We start from the raw sequence: 15,047 nt of genomic DNA on the forward strand, positions 1-15,047 counted from the left end.
AGGATGGAGGAGCGGAAGGATTGCCGGAAGGGACCAAACCTCTCCCAGGAGGTGGGCTGTCAATTTGAATGTTATAACGAGGCCACATGCCTCATATTCAATCACCACTGCAGTCATTGCACAGGCCCCCAGCTCCACCCTTCTGAATTCCTTCATGAAGCCTTTGATTTGCTTCCCCCCCCCCCTCCCTCCCCCATTCCCTTCACCGACCCTAACAATCGATTTTCCTCTGGCCTCCATTCGCGCCCCCCCCCCCCCCCCCCCCCCTCCCCCCTCTCTCTCTCTCGTCTCCGCGCCCGGGATTTAAGTCCGAAGGTTAATACATAGAATCATCCAGTTATTGTGACACAGAATGTCTGCTCCGTGCTGACTCGATGTGCGGCAATCAGTCAGTCGCTTTCCTCCGCTCTATCCCTGGAGCCGCTGCAAGTTTATTTCCCTCAAGCGCTCATCCAGTTTGCGGATGAAACCACTGATCGGCTCTGCTTCCACCACCCTCGTGGCCAGGCAGCCTGTCTGCCCACCCGGCCAGGAAACCGAGTCACAAGCTGCGGACCAGGCCCACCTATCAAATTCAAACTTGTTCTTCGGATTCCGCAAACAGAAGGCATCGTGCCTGCTACCCACCCCACCTGCGAATGTATATCCAGCCCAATATATATAATAATAATCTTTATTACTGTCACTAGTAGGCTGACATTAACACCGCAATGAAGCTACTGTGAAAATCCCCTAATCGCCACATTCCGCCGCCTGTTCGGGTAAACTGAGGGAGAATTCAGAATGTCCAATTCACCTAACAGCACGTCTTTCAGGACTTGTGGGAGGAAACCCACGCAGACACGGGGAGGACGTGCAGACTCCGCACAGACAGTGACCCGAGCCGGGAATCGAACCTGGGATCCTGCTGCTGTGAAGCAATAGTGTGAACCACTGTGCTACCATGCCGCCCATATATATATGTCTGCCTGCATGTTGTTGGATGATTGCTGTGACATGCAAATGAAGAAAATGACACCAAACGTGCCATTCCGACCGACATCTGTATCAGAGAAACCAGCTGGGGCGCAAGATTGCTACTCAGAACGGGGAGGGGCATTTTAATTTTCATAAGAATATTTAATTTGATTGTGTTTTTTTTTAAAAAGGCACAGGAAAGGCCAGGCAATCAATCATTCTTTTAAAAACAAAACTTGACAAGGCAGCACACACACGCCACCTGCCACAGCCATTCTGTTTACCTCTCAGGCAATTTAACCCGCTGGAACTGGGAAGCTGGCTGAAACTATTCAACGTGCTCTGAACTCCAGCAATTCGGTAGCTCAAAGTCTCAATTCCTCGCCTCTCCGCCAGCGTTACAGTCTAGGAGAAAATCTAGCTTATGTCCACTATCTGCTTCACCTAAAGGCACGTTTACATTAAAACGACAGCAATATTGTAAAGCAATTTCAGCGATCGTAAACTACTTTGTTTTCTTAATGGGATGTGGGCATTGCTGGCCACGCCAGCCTTTGATCTCCATCCCTAATTGCCCTTGTACTGAGTGGCTTGCTCGGCTGTTTCAGGGGGCAGTTAAGAGTCAACCCCATTGCTTTGGGTCTGGTGTCACATGTAGGCCAGACCGGGTAAGGACGGCAGATTTCCTTCCTTCCATACGTGTACCCAATGGGTCTTTACGCCAATCAATCATAATTTCGCGGTCACATTTCTGACTCTAGCTTTGAGTTACAGGCAATTTTTTATTTTTATTTTAAGATTTGATATTTTAACCAAAATTAAATTCCACCAGTTGCCGTGCTGGGATTTGAACCCATGCCCCCAGAGAATTAGCCTGGGTCTCTAGATTACTCACCCTGCCACATTTCCACTTCTTCATCTATCTCCTCAGAGGATATGCGCTAAAGCTGCAGCACAGGATCGGGTAAATGATACACTTCATGCCCAGGCAGTACCCTGGCAGTGTCTGGACACTTCCCCTTGGCACCACCTCTTGGAACTGGCCCCTGGCACTGCCCCCTGGCACTAGGGTGCAGTACCAAGAGACAGTGCCGGAGTGGCTTCCTTTGTGAAGGTACAATGCGGGGGGGGGGGGGGGGGGGGGGGTGCCACTAGGGGCAATTCGAGGGTGGCTAATTTTGTGAAGGTCCTTGGGGGGTGGTCCACTAGAGGGCAGTGCCAAGTGACAGTGTTAGGGGAGATAATGTTGGGATGATCTGGAAGAGGGGAAGGGGTTCCCTGTGCCTGTGAGGTGGGGGGTATCTATGTCCACATGAGGGACGGGGTGCCCTGTGTCTGTGGGGGGAGGGGACAGGTGGCGGGGGGATTCCCTTTGTCCATGGGAGGGGTTTCTCCGTGTGTGTGTGTGATGCATGGGAGGGATCTCACGTCCATGGGACAGGGGAGGCTTTGTTTTCATTTTTAGCTCTTGTCAGATCACTGAAAGGCCGACCTTGCCACCATGGGAACCTCCTCCAGCATTTTCTTCCTCAAGGCGTTGGAAAATTTGCCGGAAAAGGCCGGCTGTGCAGCCAACCGGGCAGCACACCGCCTTATCCGCCCGAGCCAACACTTGGAAAAAAGAATGGAAAATTCCACCCAATGTTTCCACTTTTGAGTAGGTCCAAAACTAGGGCCAGTAACATATTCAGTAATAAATCCATGATGGAATTCTGGAGAAACTTCCTTAACCAAAGAGTGATTAGAATGCAGAACCTCCTACCACTGAGTTAAGTACATGAAGGAAAAAGGAATAAATAGTTATGTTGATATCGTAAGATGGAGTAGGGTGAGAGGAGGCTTGTGTGGTGCATAAATACAAGCATAGGCCGAATGGCCTGCTTTGATGCTGCAGTTTGAATGTAATAAGTTGTATAAAGTACTGTAAAGCAGGCAGTCTGACCTCCAGGGCTATTCAGCTCCTGATATCATTACAGCCTTGGTGCAAACATGGGCAAGAAAGCTGAACTCAGGAAGTCAGGTGAGAGTGGCTGCCCTTGACACCACAGCAGCATTTGACTGAGCGTGGCATCACGGAGCCCAAGCAAAACTGGAGTCAATGGCGAATCAGGACGGAAACCCTCTGCTGGTTGGAGCCATACCTGGCGCAAAGGAAGATGGTTGTGGCTGTTGGTGGCTGATCATCTCAAACCCGGGACATCACTCCCTCAGGGTAGTGTCCTCAGCCCAACCATCTTCATCTGCTTCATCAATGACCTCCCTTCAATCATAAAATCAGAAGTGGGGGTGTCTGCTGATGATAGCACAATGTTCAGCACCATTCGCTACTCTCAGATACTGTAGGTAGCAGCCCGTGTCCATGTGCAGCAGAACAATGTTCAGGCTTGGGCTGACAAGCGGCAAGCAACACTCAACTCAAACAAGTGTCAGGCAGTGACCAACTGCCCATGACATTCAATGCCATTCCCATCACTGAATTCCACACCCTGGGGCTTACCATTGACCAGAAACTGAATTGGGCCAGCTGTGTAAATACTGTGGCTAAAAGATCAGGACAAAGGCTGGGAATTCAGACGCGAGTAACTCACTCCCTAAAGCCTGTCCACCATCTACAAGGCAAAAGTCAGGAGTGTGATGGAATAGTTTCAATCAGTCTGGATGATTACAGATCAAGAAGCTTGAAATCATCCAGGGCAAAGCAGCCCGCATGATCAGCACCCCTTCCACCAACTTGCACAGTGGCAGCAACTCACCAAGGTTCCTTCAACAGCACCTTCCAAACGTACACCCTCTGCCACATAGATAGACAAAGGTGGTAGACGCATGGGAAAACGACCCCCTGCAAGCACCCCTCCCAGCTACACGCCATCCTGACTTGGAACTATATCGCTGCTCCTTCACTGTCGCTGGATCAAAATCCTGGGATTCCATTCTGAACAGCACTGCGGGCGTACCTACACCAGGTGGACTGCATTGGTTCAAGAAAATGGCCCACCACCATCTTCGCAAGGGCAATTCGGGGTAAGCAATAAATGCTGACCTAGCCAGCGACGTCCACGCCCCGCCAAAGAATAACAAAAAAACTTGGATTGACACCGGTGGAATGGAAAGCCAACAGAGTGTCAGACAGGTTTCCAAAGTGCTCAAGGACTCTTTAGATCTCCTGAACAATTGTTAAGCCTTTCCTGCAAATAATTGAAGTGTTTACACAGAGCTGTCACCTACTCTCTCTAAATATTTACATTTCCAATCAATTGGCGAAGAGCTCTACGCACGTGTGTATCAATACATAAAGGGCCCTCTCAGGTCCAATCTGAGACTGGCTGTGCCGACATAACCATGATAACATCTTAAATATTTATACTCCGCGGCACAAGCTTGAGGGGTGAAAATTTAATTTTCCTCATTTGATGCGCTGCGTTCGTGTACAAGGATACTGTTATTCCGTCTGATTAACACTGAGGAATGAATCTAATCAGCAGTGTGGTCCTAGAAAATAAGAAATGCACAGACCCTGAAAGGAGCTTATAAAGATTTTGCACTTGAAATCAAGGCCAATATTGCATCATTTAAACAACAATCATTGCCAAATTAGTTAATAGGCAGTGACTGTTCATGCTGTAATATGCTTACAGTCATAAAGCTGTTCCAGATATTATATATAGAGAGAGATCATAGTCCCATGACCAGTGTTGCTTTACGGGAAGCATCTTAAAAACCACAAGTAATGGAGGAACTATATTAAGTACACAGCGTTAACCGCAAATCCTCCGTCACATGGTTCTACACATCACCCCTATTGCAAAATTGCCTTCCATACCATACCAGTTTCTTTATTCATTCAAACATCAGATATTCTGTAGATTATTTGAAACAATCTTCACACTAATCTAAGTCTCGGATAGCTTCATGTACATTATAGTTTTATATTGAGAAATGCACCATGCTCCGCCCATGAAACTGTACTTAAAATGTAACACATATTAACAAAGACTCATTTGTGTTAAAACAATATTCACCCTGGTTGTGTCCCTTGGTAACTCACGTTAAAGAATGTAAGAAGCATTTTGTTTTTTTTTAAAGTCCCTGAAAGAAAAATGCGAACCCCAAGTCTACCTCTTCATGACACCACAGCTAAGGACATGAACACCGCCGGTTTAAACTCAATGTCTGGGCACCTCTATTCAATAGTCCATTGTTGCATCACCACACAATAGCTCACCGAAAATCATTCGACGTGTCAAAATTGAATTTCACAACATCTCACACTGATGCAAGTTCTGAGTTGGCGGGTTTTTAAAAAAAAAAAGCGTCCTTTCCCCTCTGATGATTGCACATGACTTGAACTGTTAACTACTTTCATAAATATTTTAACTTATTGTATTGAGCAATTAATCACCAATTAATTATGCCGAATGATGAAATGCCCAGTTTGGGCACGGGGTTTACATTTGGCTTTGATTGATGCCCCTCATGGCTATGAGACCATTTTAACATGCGTAGTTACCATTAGCAGGTAGATAGGAGAAGCGTTGACTTTGACTCCTCTTCCGTTTCCCATTGCAGACATAGAAATAAACTTGAACAGGGCTGGTAATGCGTTGGTTGCGATAGGGCGGAATTTCAACTATGAGTGAATTCTGCGGTAGAGGAAAGAAATGACATGGACACACGCGGTTCAGTATCAAATACAAAAAAATAACGTTTCTGCATATTTTTTAATACAATTAATTTTTTTTAATGGTTGCGAGATGAAAACTCAATTGGTCTAAAAGCCTGCAGATATGTTGAAGATATGTGGAAACACATCTTTAACCCTTCGCTGCACAAGTTGCAAACACACTTGGTTTACAAGGCCCTTGCCAGTTAACACCCCTCTGTGAAATATGGACTTCACTCTTTTCCCCTTGAATTTTTTAAAGGTAGTGATTTGTGCTACCCCACAAGTGGTGCTTATCGTCCAGCCTCATCTTTCGAAATGTGCAAGCCTGGACTGTGAACATTGCAAGTTGAACTTGGAGGTGGAGGGAATTGGGTGTATGGTTACTTGAGCACATATAAAGAGGCACTTACAGACACAGGATTCTCTCAGCCCAGGCCGGGTCGGGCAAGAATCGCACGACGCCGCCCTGACGCTAGTCCGCCGATTCCCCGGAGAGCGGAGAATTAGCGCCATTGGCACCGGCGCCGGTCGGGGGCTGCTCTACGCGCGCCTCCCCCTTGGCGATTCTCTGCCCAGGATGGACCGAGCAGTCGTACAAAAAATCCGAGCCCCGCCGGCGCTGTCCGCGTGTGGTCTTACACGGCGGGACCTCGGCGTGCATGCATCCTGGGGCAGCCTGGTGGCGGGTGGGGAGGCGGTTCCAACCCCGGGGAGGGCGGCAGGTGGGGGGGGGGCCCACCGATCAGCGGGCCGGTGTCTCGGGCTGGGGTCTCTTGTGTTCCGCACCGGTCCCTGTAGCCCTATGCCATGTTGCGTTGTGGCCGGCGCGGAGAAGGGAGCCACTGCGCATGGACGTGTTGGTGCCGGTCTCACTGCGCATGCGCGCATCGGCGCCGGTCCCTCTGCGCATGCGCAGACCCGCATGGGCCGTTCTCCGCGCCGGCCACAACGCATGGGCCGTTCCAGTGCCATGCTGGCCCCCTGTAGGGGTCACAATTGCTGCTTCTGTGGGCATTTACGACAGCATCAACACAGCCTCAGGATCAGAGAATTCCGCCTGAGGTGTGAGTCAAGCTAGGAGGTCTATGCCTGTAATGACCCACTCTGTGAATAAATCTATACCAAGTCAATATTGGCTCTGGTTTCCGTTTTCACTGACTAGCTATCGGGGCATAACAAGTATCGTTGGCTCATCCTCTGTTCATCTGGCATCCATATTTGCAAGTTCACCAGCACTGATTGCACATCTCGTATTAGTTTGAAAGGGTTTATACAATTGAGTAGCTTGTTAGGGTACTGCAGAGGGAAACTGGATTTCAACCACATTGCTGTGGGACGGGAGTCACATAAAGGCAACGTTATGGGCCGGGATTCTCCGAGCCTCCGTGCCGAAATCGCGCTTGGCGTGGAGAACGGGGCATCAGACCTGCGATCGGGTCCAACGCCTTCCCGCGATTCTCCGCGGACCAGAGAATCGCTGCCAGGCACGCGAGCGTAGTCAACGTGGCGCCGGTCGGTGGCCATTGACAGAGGCCCCCACGCCGGTTCTCTGCTGGCAGCTGGCCAAGTCCCGGCCGGCGTGGTTCTCTCATGGTTCCACCCGGCGGCACTCGGAGTGGCGGCTGCCGCGGCCGCCCTGGCGAGGGAATCCGTCACCAGGAGGATCCTGTGGGACGCCCAGGGTTCCGATCGGGACTACTGATCGGCAGGTGCGCGCGATCTGCGGTGGGAGGGGGGGCTATATTCTCGGGGCCGGCTTGCTGTGTGGGTCCGCCGTGTTGCACGGGGCCTCCACCGCGCTCATGCGCGGACCCGCGGCCGGAAGTGCAGGGCCCCGTATCGGCAGCCAGAGCTGCACAGAGCGTTCCGGCGCCCTGCTGGCCCCCTTCAGGTAGGTGAATCGCTGGGCCAAGGGGCCCGTTGACGCCGCCATGAAACGTTCTCGTGTTTACGCCGGCATCAACACTTAGCCGCCGTTTCGGAGAACCCTGCCCATGGAAGGCAGTTTGCCAGTTGGGTTTTACAAAACTCTGACGTCTTCACGGCTATTTTTCTTAAAAGATTTTAATTTCCAAATTCAAATTCTCCAACTCGTGAAATATAATCTCACATTCTTCAGGTTGTTGGCTAAGTAAGTTAACCATTGTGCTACTGTACCCAATGCACATAAAATTTCCCCACCCAAAAGCAAAGACCAGGGAATGAATTGGGGACCTTTCCAGCTCACGAAACGCATACGCTGCATTCTTAATAATTACAGGCATAAACACCAAAATAACCAGTTGAATTAAACTTAGTGCACATTAAGCCAAGGGTGAAACGCAACAGCGCGTGGAATTTAATGTGTGTGGCAAGGGTGGAGGGGGGGATTAAATGCTACACCACATGTGTTATAGATACTAAAGATAATCATTATTCTATCTGGCATTAAGTTAGACATGCTTCAATATTCTTCCATTCAAATAGTCTGCACTCATTTGTCGTCAAAAATAGCTTGTGACATTATGGTGCTAGAAATACATCAAGAACATAAACGAGCCCTTGCTGATGCTTTAAACACAAGAATAGCACAGATGGCAATGAGGCTTCTTTTTATTGCAAATAACCTCCAAACATTAACTCTCCAATGTTGAAGCATTTCCGGAGCGTATCTGAAGCTTCCAAAAATTTACCATTTGATTTTAATCACAATAAGATTGAAGAGCTAGTTTTACAAAACTGCTTCCGTTACACGAATAACAAAAGCAATTTACATTGCACTTTTAAGATTTAAATGTGTGTAAATGATGTGGAATGTTGCGCATCAACCGTGACTGTTCTTCAGAACTATTCTTAACAAGAGTCATGTTTGACTCAAAACATTGGGGGCGATTCTGCACCCACGTTGCACCCAGCGCACATCCCGATATGCCGAGAGAATAACGGGGAAGCTCCTAAAGGGGGTCCGCGCCAAGCACTGAACAGAGCGCTAGGCATGAACCGGATTAGCATATTTAAATAAGTATTTAATAAGTATTTAAATATGCTTTGTCAGTTTAAAGCTGGAATCTCCCGTCTCCCGGGATTGTCTCCCCCACACTAACCCACCCCCCACAACAGTGCAGCTGAGGGCGGCAGGAATCACAACTGGTTTCCACCACTGGAGACCCGACGTGATGGCCACGCCAAGGGGCTCGGCAGCCATGGCAACCATTGCAGCCCCTGGGCGGTCGAGGGTATGGCGGGGCAGTATACTGGCACTGCCCCCTGTAATGGCAACATGACACTGCCAGGGTGCCAGGGGACACTGCTGAGGGCTGGTGCCTAAAAGCGGGTATGGCCATGAAGGGGAGAGCATGAAGGATGGCATAAAGAGGGAGTATAAAGGGGGGCATAAAGGGGGTACAAGTGGGGGCATGAAAGGGGGAGCATTTGGCGACCCCATAACAGTGGGGGGGGGGGGGGGGCTGCTGATGCCGGAGATTGTGGGGGACTGATGCCAACTAGAAGGGGTTGGGGCCTGAAGGGAGATCCTTAAGGAAGGTTCCAATATCCCGATTCCGGCCATCCTTGGGCAGGGGGAGGGGGTTGATGCCAGCAAGGATTGTGGGCAGGGGGCACTGAACCCCAGATGCATGCGATATTGGTGGGAGGTCTGCACTCTCACCTTGAGATCGGGGCACCCTTTAAAAATCGGCAAGCATCTGCCCCGGCTCCAAAAAAATGACTTAAGTGTGGAAGAATTGCAATGGGGTTCACGCCAGAACAGCCGGTGCGATTTACACTAGGATTCTTGCCCAAAATAACACTTTTAGGGCACAATTCTACTAATTGGGAATAAAGTTCCCGTAGCAGTGCTTGCAGCGCTGAGTAACACATGGCTATACAACCACTCATTCTGTACACTGAGGAGCTCCGCTCGCCGGAAATCCCCAGTCTAGCGAATGATCGGGACACCATTTTTAAATGGCCTCCTGATTTCCAAAGCAGCACCGAAGCAGCCCCCGACCCTTCCACCTCCAACGCTCTATGGAAGGGACCTCACTCACACCTCCACCCCCACCCACACCCCCAACACAAATGCAGGGCATCCCCGGCTTGATCATGCCCGTGAAAAAAATGCCAGCTTGACACCTTGGCAGTGCCAACCTTCCAGTACCCATGCCAGCTGTCAGTGCCACCTGGGCACCTTGGAAGTGTCAGGTTGGCATCCAGGCTGGCACTGCCAGGCTGCCCAGGTGGCACCAACAGAGCCAAGGTACCACCCTGCCCAAAGGACATGCTGCTGGGGGCTCTGATCCCCTGGGAGACCCTCACGAGTGCCGTTCCGTCTGGTCCCCATTTGTGGAGACCCGTACCGAACGGCGCTCGCCCGAGATAAATCCCAAAGCCTCCGGTACCTCGGGAATCTGCACATTTGAGGGAGACTACAGTCTCGCTCTAATATGCAGATTTGCCAAAAGGTGTACCCGCCCAAAATGGACGGTATTTACATCGCAACGCCTTGCGAGAGCGTGTTGGATGTCACGATGTGTTGCGAGTCGGGTCGATCCTGGGAGCCGGGTCTCCCAGCTTTTATCAGCACTGCGGCGAGCTGCTTTTCGGGCACAGCAAGGCCATCGGATCGCACCCACAGCAATTTGGGGGGGAAATTCCGCCGGTAACTCTGTTTCTCCCTCCACCGACGCTGCCAAACCTGCGGAGTATTTCAGGCACTTTCTGTTTGTATTTCAGATTTCCAGCATCAGCAACATTTTGCTTTTATCCAAATTACTATTCTTTTTGCTGCCACGCCCCTTCAAAAATCCCCAATCTTTAAATCAAGCCCACTTGGGATTTAATTAGTCCGCCCCTAATTTGATACTGAATTTCAATCTGATTGATTGAGTTTCATCCCCCACCTTCTGTCGCATTTTTAAAAAATATATTTAGGGTACCCAATTCTTTTTATTCCCAAAAAAGGGACAGTTTAGCATGGCCAATCCACCTACCCTGCGCACCTTTAGGTTGTGACGGTGAGATCCACGCAGATAAGGGGAGTATGTGTCAACTCCACACGTACAGTGACCCGTGCTAACCACTGCGCCACCCGACACCTATACTGCAGATGTATTTTCACATCAGTATAACCTTGCAAGGCGACCTCCTGATCAGGGCTAATTGATCTGGTGTAAGCTTAATATTGTTAAGTTGGTGTCAGCTATTGTGCACATTACTGTTTTAAATCCTTTTAATTATCCAGCATAGTTAGTGCCCGCAACTTAAAGTCAAGGTAGCAAGAATCAGATACAGTGCTCCCATGCTGTTGGAAGCTATTTATTTATGGCTGCTGGGCAATTACAAGTAGTTGCGTTGGATTGATTGGCATCGGTCCCGAGCACACTAATTGTTCGGGAATGTTGTACTTGTAGGCAGCAAGAGCAAAAATCGGGGGGGATGATTTTGACCCCCCTCTCTTTCTGCCAGTGAGAAACGAAGTGTGGCATCAAAATCCGGAGAGAACCAAAAAACGCAATTCTCTCTGGCGCGATCGGGTTTGTGAGCAGTAAGTATAGCCCCTGGGGGGAGGGTGGGGGGGGCAGAGGGACATGCAAGACAGTGCTCTGGCACTGCCTCTGGCACAGGTTCGGTCTGCCAGGCTAGCCAATTTGTGCCAGGGCATGGCCAGGACCTGACCCTACAGGGAGCCCCATGGGAAGGGTGGAGGGCTGCGGAGTGGCCGTTGAGGGGGAGGGAGGATGCTGGCGATGAATGATAGGCTTGGGGTTGGGAGAGCCGCCAAGACCTCCTTGATGTGGTGGTGGTGGGGGGGGGGGGGGTTTAGACTGCGGCGCCCATTACAGCACTCTTTAAAGATGACACCGGTTTGGAGCCAGTTCCCAGCTCTAAGAATCCTCACCTCGCCAGAGTGGCACCGTGAACCAGGCCCACTCACTCTCTTTTAGGCACAGAGGCTCATCATTCCGTGAGAAATCCCGCCGATGGCACCGGTGCCATTCACACCGTCTTTCTCACCGAAACTGACGCTTTGCCATTTTCTGGCAAGATTCCACCCAGGGTGTCTCTTTTCAACTCTGCTGATGATGCAGTTAATAACTGGACAGTTTCCTAGTGCCTGTCACCATTAGCAATCTTAGCAGGTGCACGGATTCTGGTGCTAATTTTAAAAACCTGAACCCGTAACCCCAGACCCTTAGCATAACTTTCAAGATTCCCAACGCAACTCCTTCATAGAATTTACAGCACAGAAGGAGGCCATTCGGACCATCGGGTCTGCACCGGCCCTTGGAAAGAGCACCCTACCTAAACCCACACCTCCACCCTATCCCCATAACCCCATCTAACCTTTTTTGGACACTGGGGCAATTTAGCACGGCCAGTCCACCTAACCTGCACATCTTTGGACTGTGGGAGGAAACTGGAGCACCCGGAGGAAACCCACGCAGAGGCGGGGAGAACGTGCAGACTCCGCACAGTCAGTCACCCAAGCCCGGAATCGAATCTGGGAGCCTGGAGCTGTGAGGCAACTGTGCTAACCACTGTGCTACCCGTCTCATAGTCATTTCGCATCTCAGTCCATAGTTAGACAGTTTTGGCCAGTTTCCTTTGTGGCCTATTAGTTTGGAATTAGCTGTGGGCAAGTCTCCTGTTTTGTAGTGAAAACCTCTTGTGTTGCAACAACCCATCCATGCTTCACAATGTAACACACGCATTGGGAGCACAAACAATTGATTGGGTAAACTTACAGGCTTAAAGAATTCCTTGTCAGTTTTTGCTTCAGTCTCCCACACATGATGCCCATCTGGGGAAAAAAAGAATGGGATGTTGGTGAGCTTATCTTCATTTAATTGTGTATCCAAATGTCTTCATGGATAGAATAGTAGCGATTAAAGGTTTTGCAACTTCCCATGCATGATACATCAAGCTCATAGATCTATTTGTTTGTATGGCCATCAGAACAAATCTTTCATCTCACGCTGTTAAAAATTGCCTCACCCAATGAGCAACTTTCCCTCCTAAATTTAATTGGCTTTATTCCAAATATACAATGCCTCTTAAATATCCCCACCTTCTCTGGTCTTGGTACGACCTTAGCGTTACACTCACACTCAATAACTCCTACTCACAAATAATCTTGATTCATGTTAAAAACAAATAATCATATTGTTCTAAACTTGCATTGCGAGAGAGGGCGACTGCGGATGACCACTTCCTCTGGTCCCGTAGTCAGAACTTCAAGAGCCCTGTTCTCGTCAGAAATAAAAGTGGCTTGCTCTGCAGAGGCAGAATTGTTTCTTGATTAAATTCCCAAGCCACAAGACTGCTATAACCGCCTTATTACACAGAACATTGCAAAAGATATACACTCGGAGCATTGTTTATTTTGCCTTTTGTAAAAATAAATTGATTCATTATTTTCTTCCGTTCGAGAATTTGAGTGAATTGCAGGCTCGGAGTTCGGCTATGGCAACGAGACAATTAAGCTCTTCCTGCGAGTAATTGTTTGTGGATGAAGACTTTCAAATGGGGCCCATTAAGTTATGAATGCAATACAATGGTATCCTAATTGTGCATAATTAATTGTTTATGTGATGCTGATATAAATGGAAGTCCCTATTTGAGTCCATATATGTTTTTTAGAAATGGTGTTCTAGATAGATAGAGATAGAGAAATACAGCACAGAACAGGCCCTTCGGCCCACGATGTTGCGCCGAACTTTTGTCCTAGGTTAATCATAGAATTTTGGACAATTTGTCATGGCCAATCCACCCAACCTGCACATCTTTGGACTGTGGGAGGAAACCGGAGTACCCGGAGGAAACCCACGCAGTCACGGGGAGGATGTGCAGACTCCACACAGACAGTGACCCAAGTCGAAATCGAACTTGGGACCCTGGAGCTGTGAAGCAATTGTGCTATCCACAATGCTACCGTGCTGCCCTTAAGAAGTTAACCTACACTCCCTTATTCTACCCTAATCCAAGTACCTATCCAATAGCCGCTTGAAGGTCCATAAATTTTCCGACTCAACTACTACCACAGGCAGTGCATTCCATGCCCCCACTACTCTCTGGGTAAAGAACCTACCTCTGACATCCCCTCTATATCTTCCACCATTTATCTTAAATTTATGTCCCCTTGTAATGGTGTGTTCCACCCGGGGAAAAAGTCTCTGACTGTCTACTCTATCTATTCCCCTGATCATCTTATAAACCTCTATCAAGTCGCCCCTCATCCTTCTCCGTTCTAATGAGAAAAGGCCTAACACCCTCAATCTTTCCTCGTATGACCTACTCTCCATTCCAGGCAACATCCTGGTAAATCTCCTTTGCACCTTTTCCAAAGCTTCCACATCCTTCCTAAAATGAGGTGACCAGAACTGCACACAGTACTCCAAATGTGGCCTGACCAAGGTTTTGTACAGCTGCATCATCACCTCACGGCTCTTAAATTCAATCCCTCTGCTAATGAACGCTAGCACACCATAGGCCTTCTTCACAGCTCTATCCACTTGAGTGGCAACTTTCAAAGAACAATGAACATAGACCCCAAGATCTCTCTGCTCCTCCACATTGCCAAGAACCCTACCATTAACCCTGTATTCCGCATTCAGATTTGTCCTTCCAAAATGGACAACCTCACACTTGTCAGGGTTAAACTCCATCTGCCACTTCTCAGCCCAGCTCTGCATTCTATCTATGTCTCTTTGAAGCCGACAACAGCCCTCCTCACTATCCACAACTCCACCAATCTTCGTATCATCTGCAAATTTACTGACCCACCCTTCAACTCCCTCATCCAAGTCGTTAATGAAAATCACAAACAGCAGAGGACCCAGAACTGATCCCTGCGGTACGCCACTGATAACTGGGCTCCAGGCTGAATATTTGCCATCCACCACAACTCTCTGTCTTCTATCGGTTAGCCAGTTTGTTATCCAACTGGCCAAATTTCCCACTATCCCATGCCTCCTTACTTTCTGCATAAGCCTACCATGGGGAACCTTATCAAATGCCTTACTAAAATCCATGTACACTACATCCACTGCTTTACCTTCATCCACATGCTTGGTCACCTCCTCAAAGAATTCAATAAGACTTGTAAGGCAAGACCTACCCCTCACAAATCCGTGCTGACTATCCCTAATCAAGCAATGCCTTTCCAGATGCTCAGAAATCCTATCCCTCAGTACCCTTTCCATTACTTTGCCTACCACCGAAGTAAGACTAACTGGCCTGTAATTCCCAGGGTTATCCCTATTCCCTTTTTTGAACAGGGGCACGACATTCGCCACTCTCCAATCCTCTGGTACCACCCCTGTTGACAGCGAGGACGAAAAGATCATTGCCAACGGCTCTGCAATTTCATTTCTTGCTTCCCAGAGAATCCTTGGATATATCCCGTCAGGCCCGGGGGACTTGTCTATCCTCAAGTTTTTCAAAACGC

General features: G+C 49.0%; 1 protein-coding gene across 3 annotated transcripts in view; it reads right to left on the reverse strand.

Moving 5' to 3' along the window:
* Positions 1-15,047, reverse strand: part of nfatc1 (nuclear factor of activated T cells 1) — a 280,623-nt gene that overhangs the window by 159,336 nt on the left and 106,240 nt on the right. For all 3 annotated transcript variants that reach the window (XM_038810247.1, XM_038810248.1, XM_038810249.1), the window contains exons 7-8: positions 12,346-12,401; positions 5,465-5,597 (exon numbers count right to left, since the gene is read on the reverse strand). In XM_038810247.1, coding sequence (XP_038666175.1) covers positions 5,465-5,597; positions 12,346-12,401 — 189 coding nt within the window. The remainder of the gene's footprint in view (positions 1-5,464; positions 5,598-12,345; positions 12,402-15,047) is intronic.

The sequence above is a fragment of the Scyliorhinus canicula genome, chromosome 10 (assembly GCF_902713615.1).
Source record: "Scyliorhinus canicula chromosome 10, sScyCan1.1, whole genome shotgun sequence".
NCBI classification, from domain to species: Eukaryota; Metazoa; Chordata; class Chondrichthyes; order Carcharhiniformes; family Scyliorhinidae; genus Scyliorhinus; species Scyliorhinus canicula.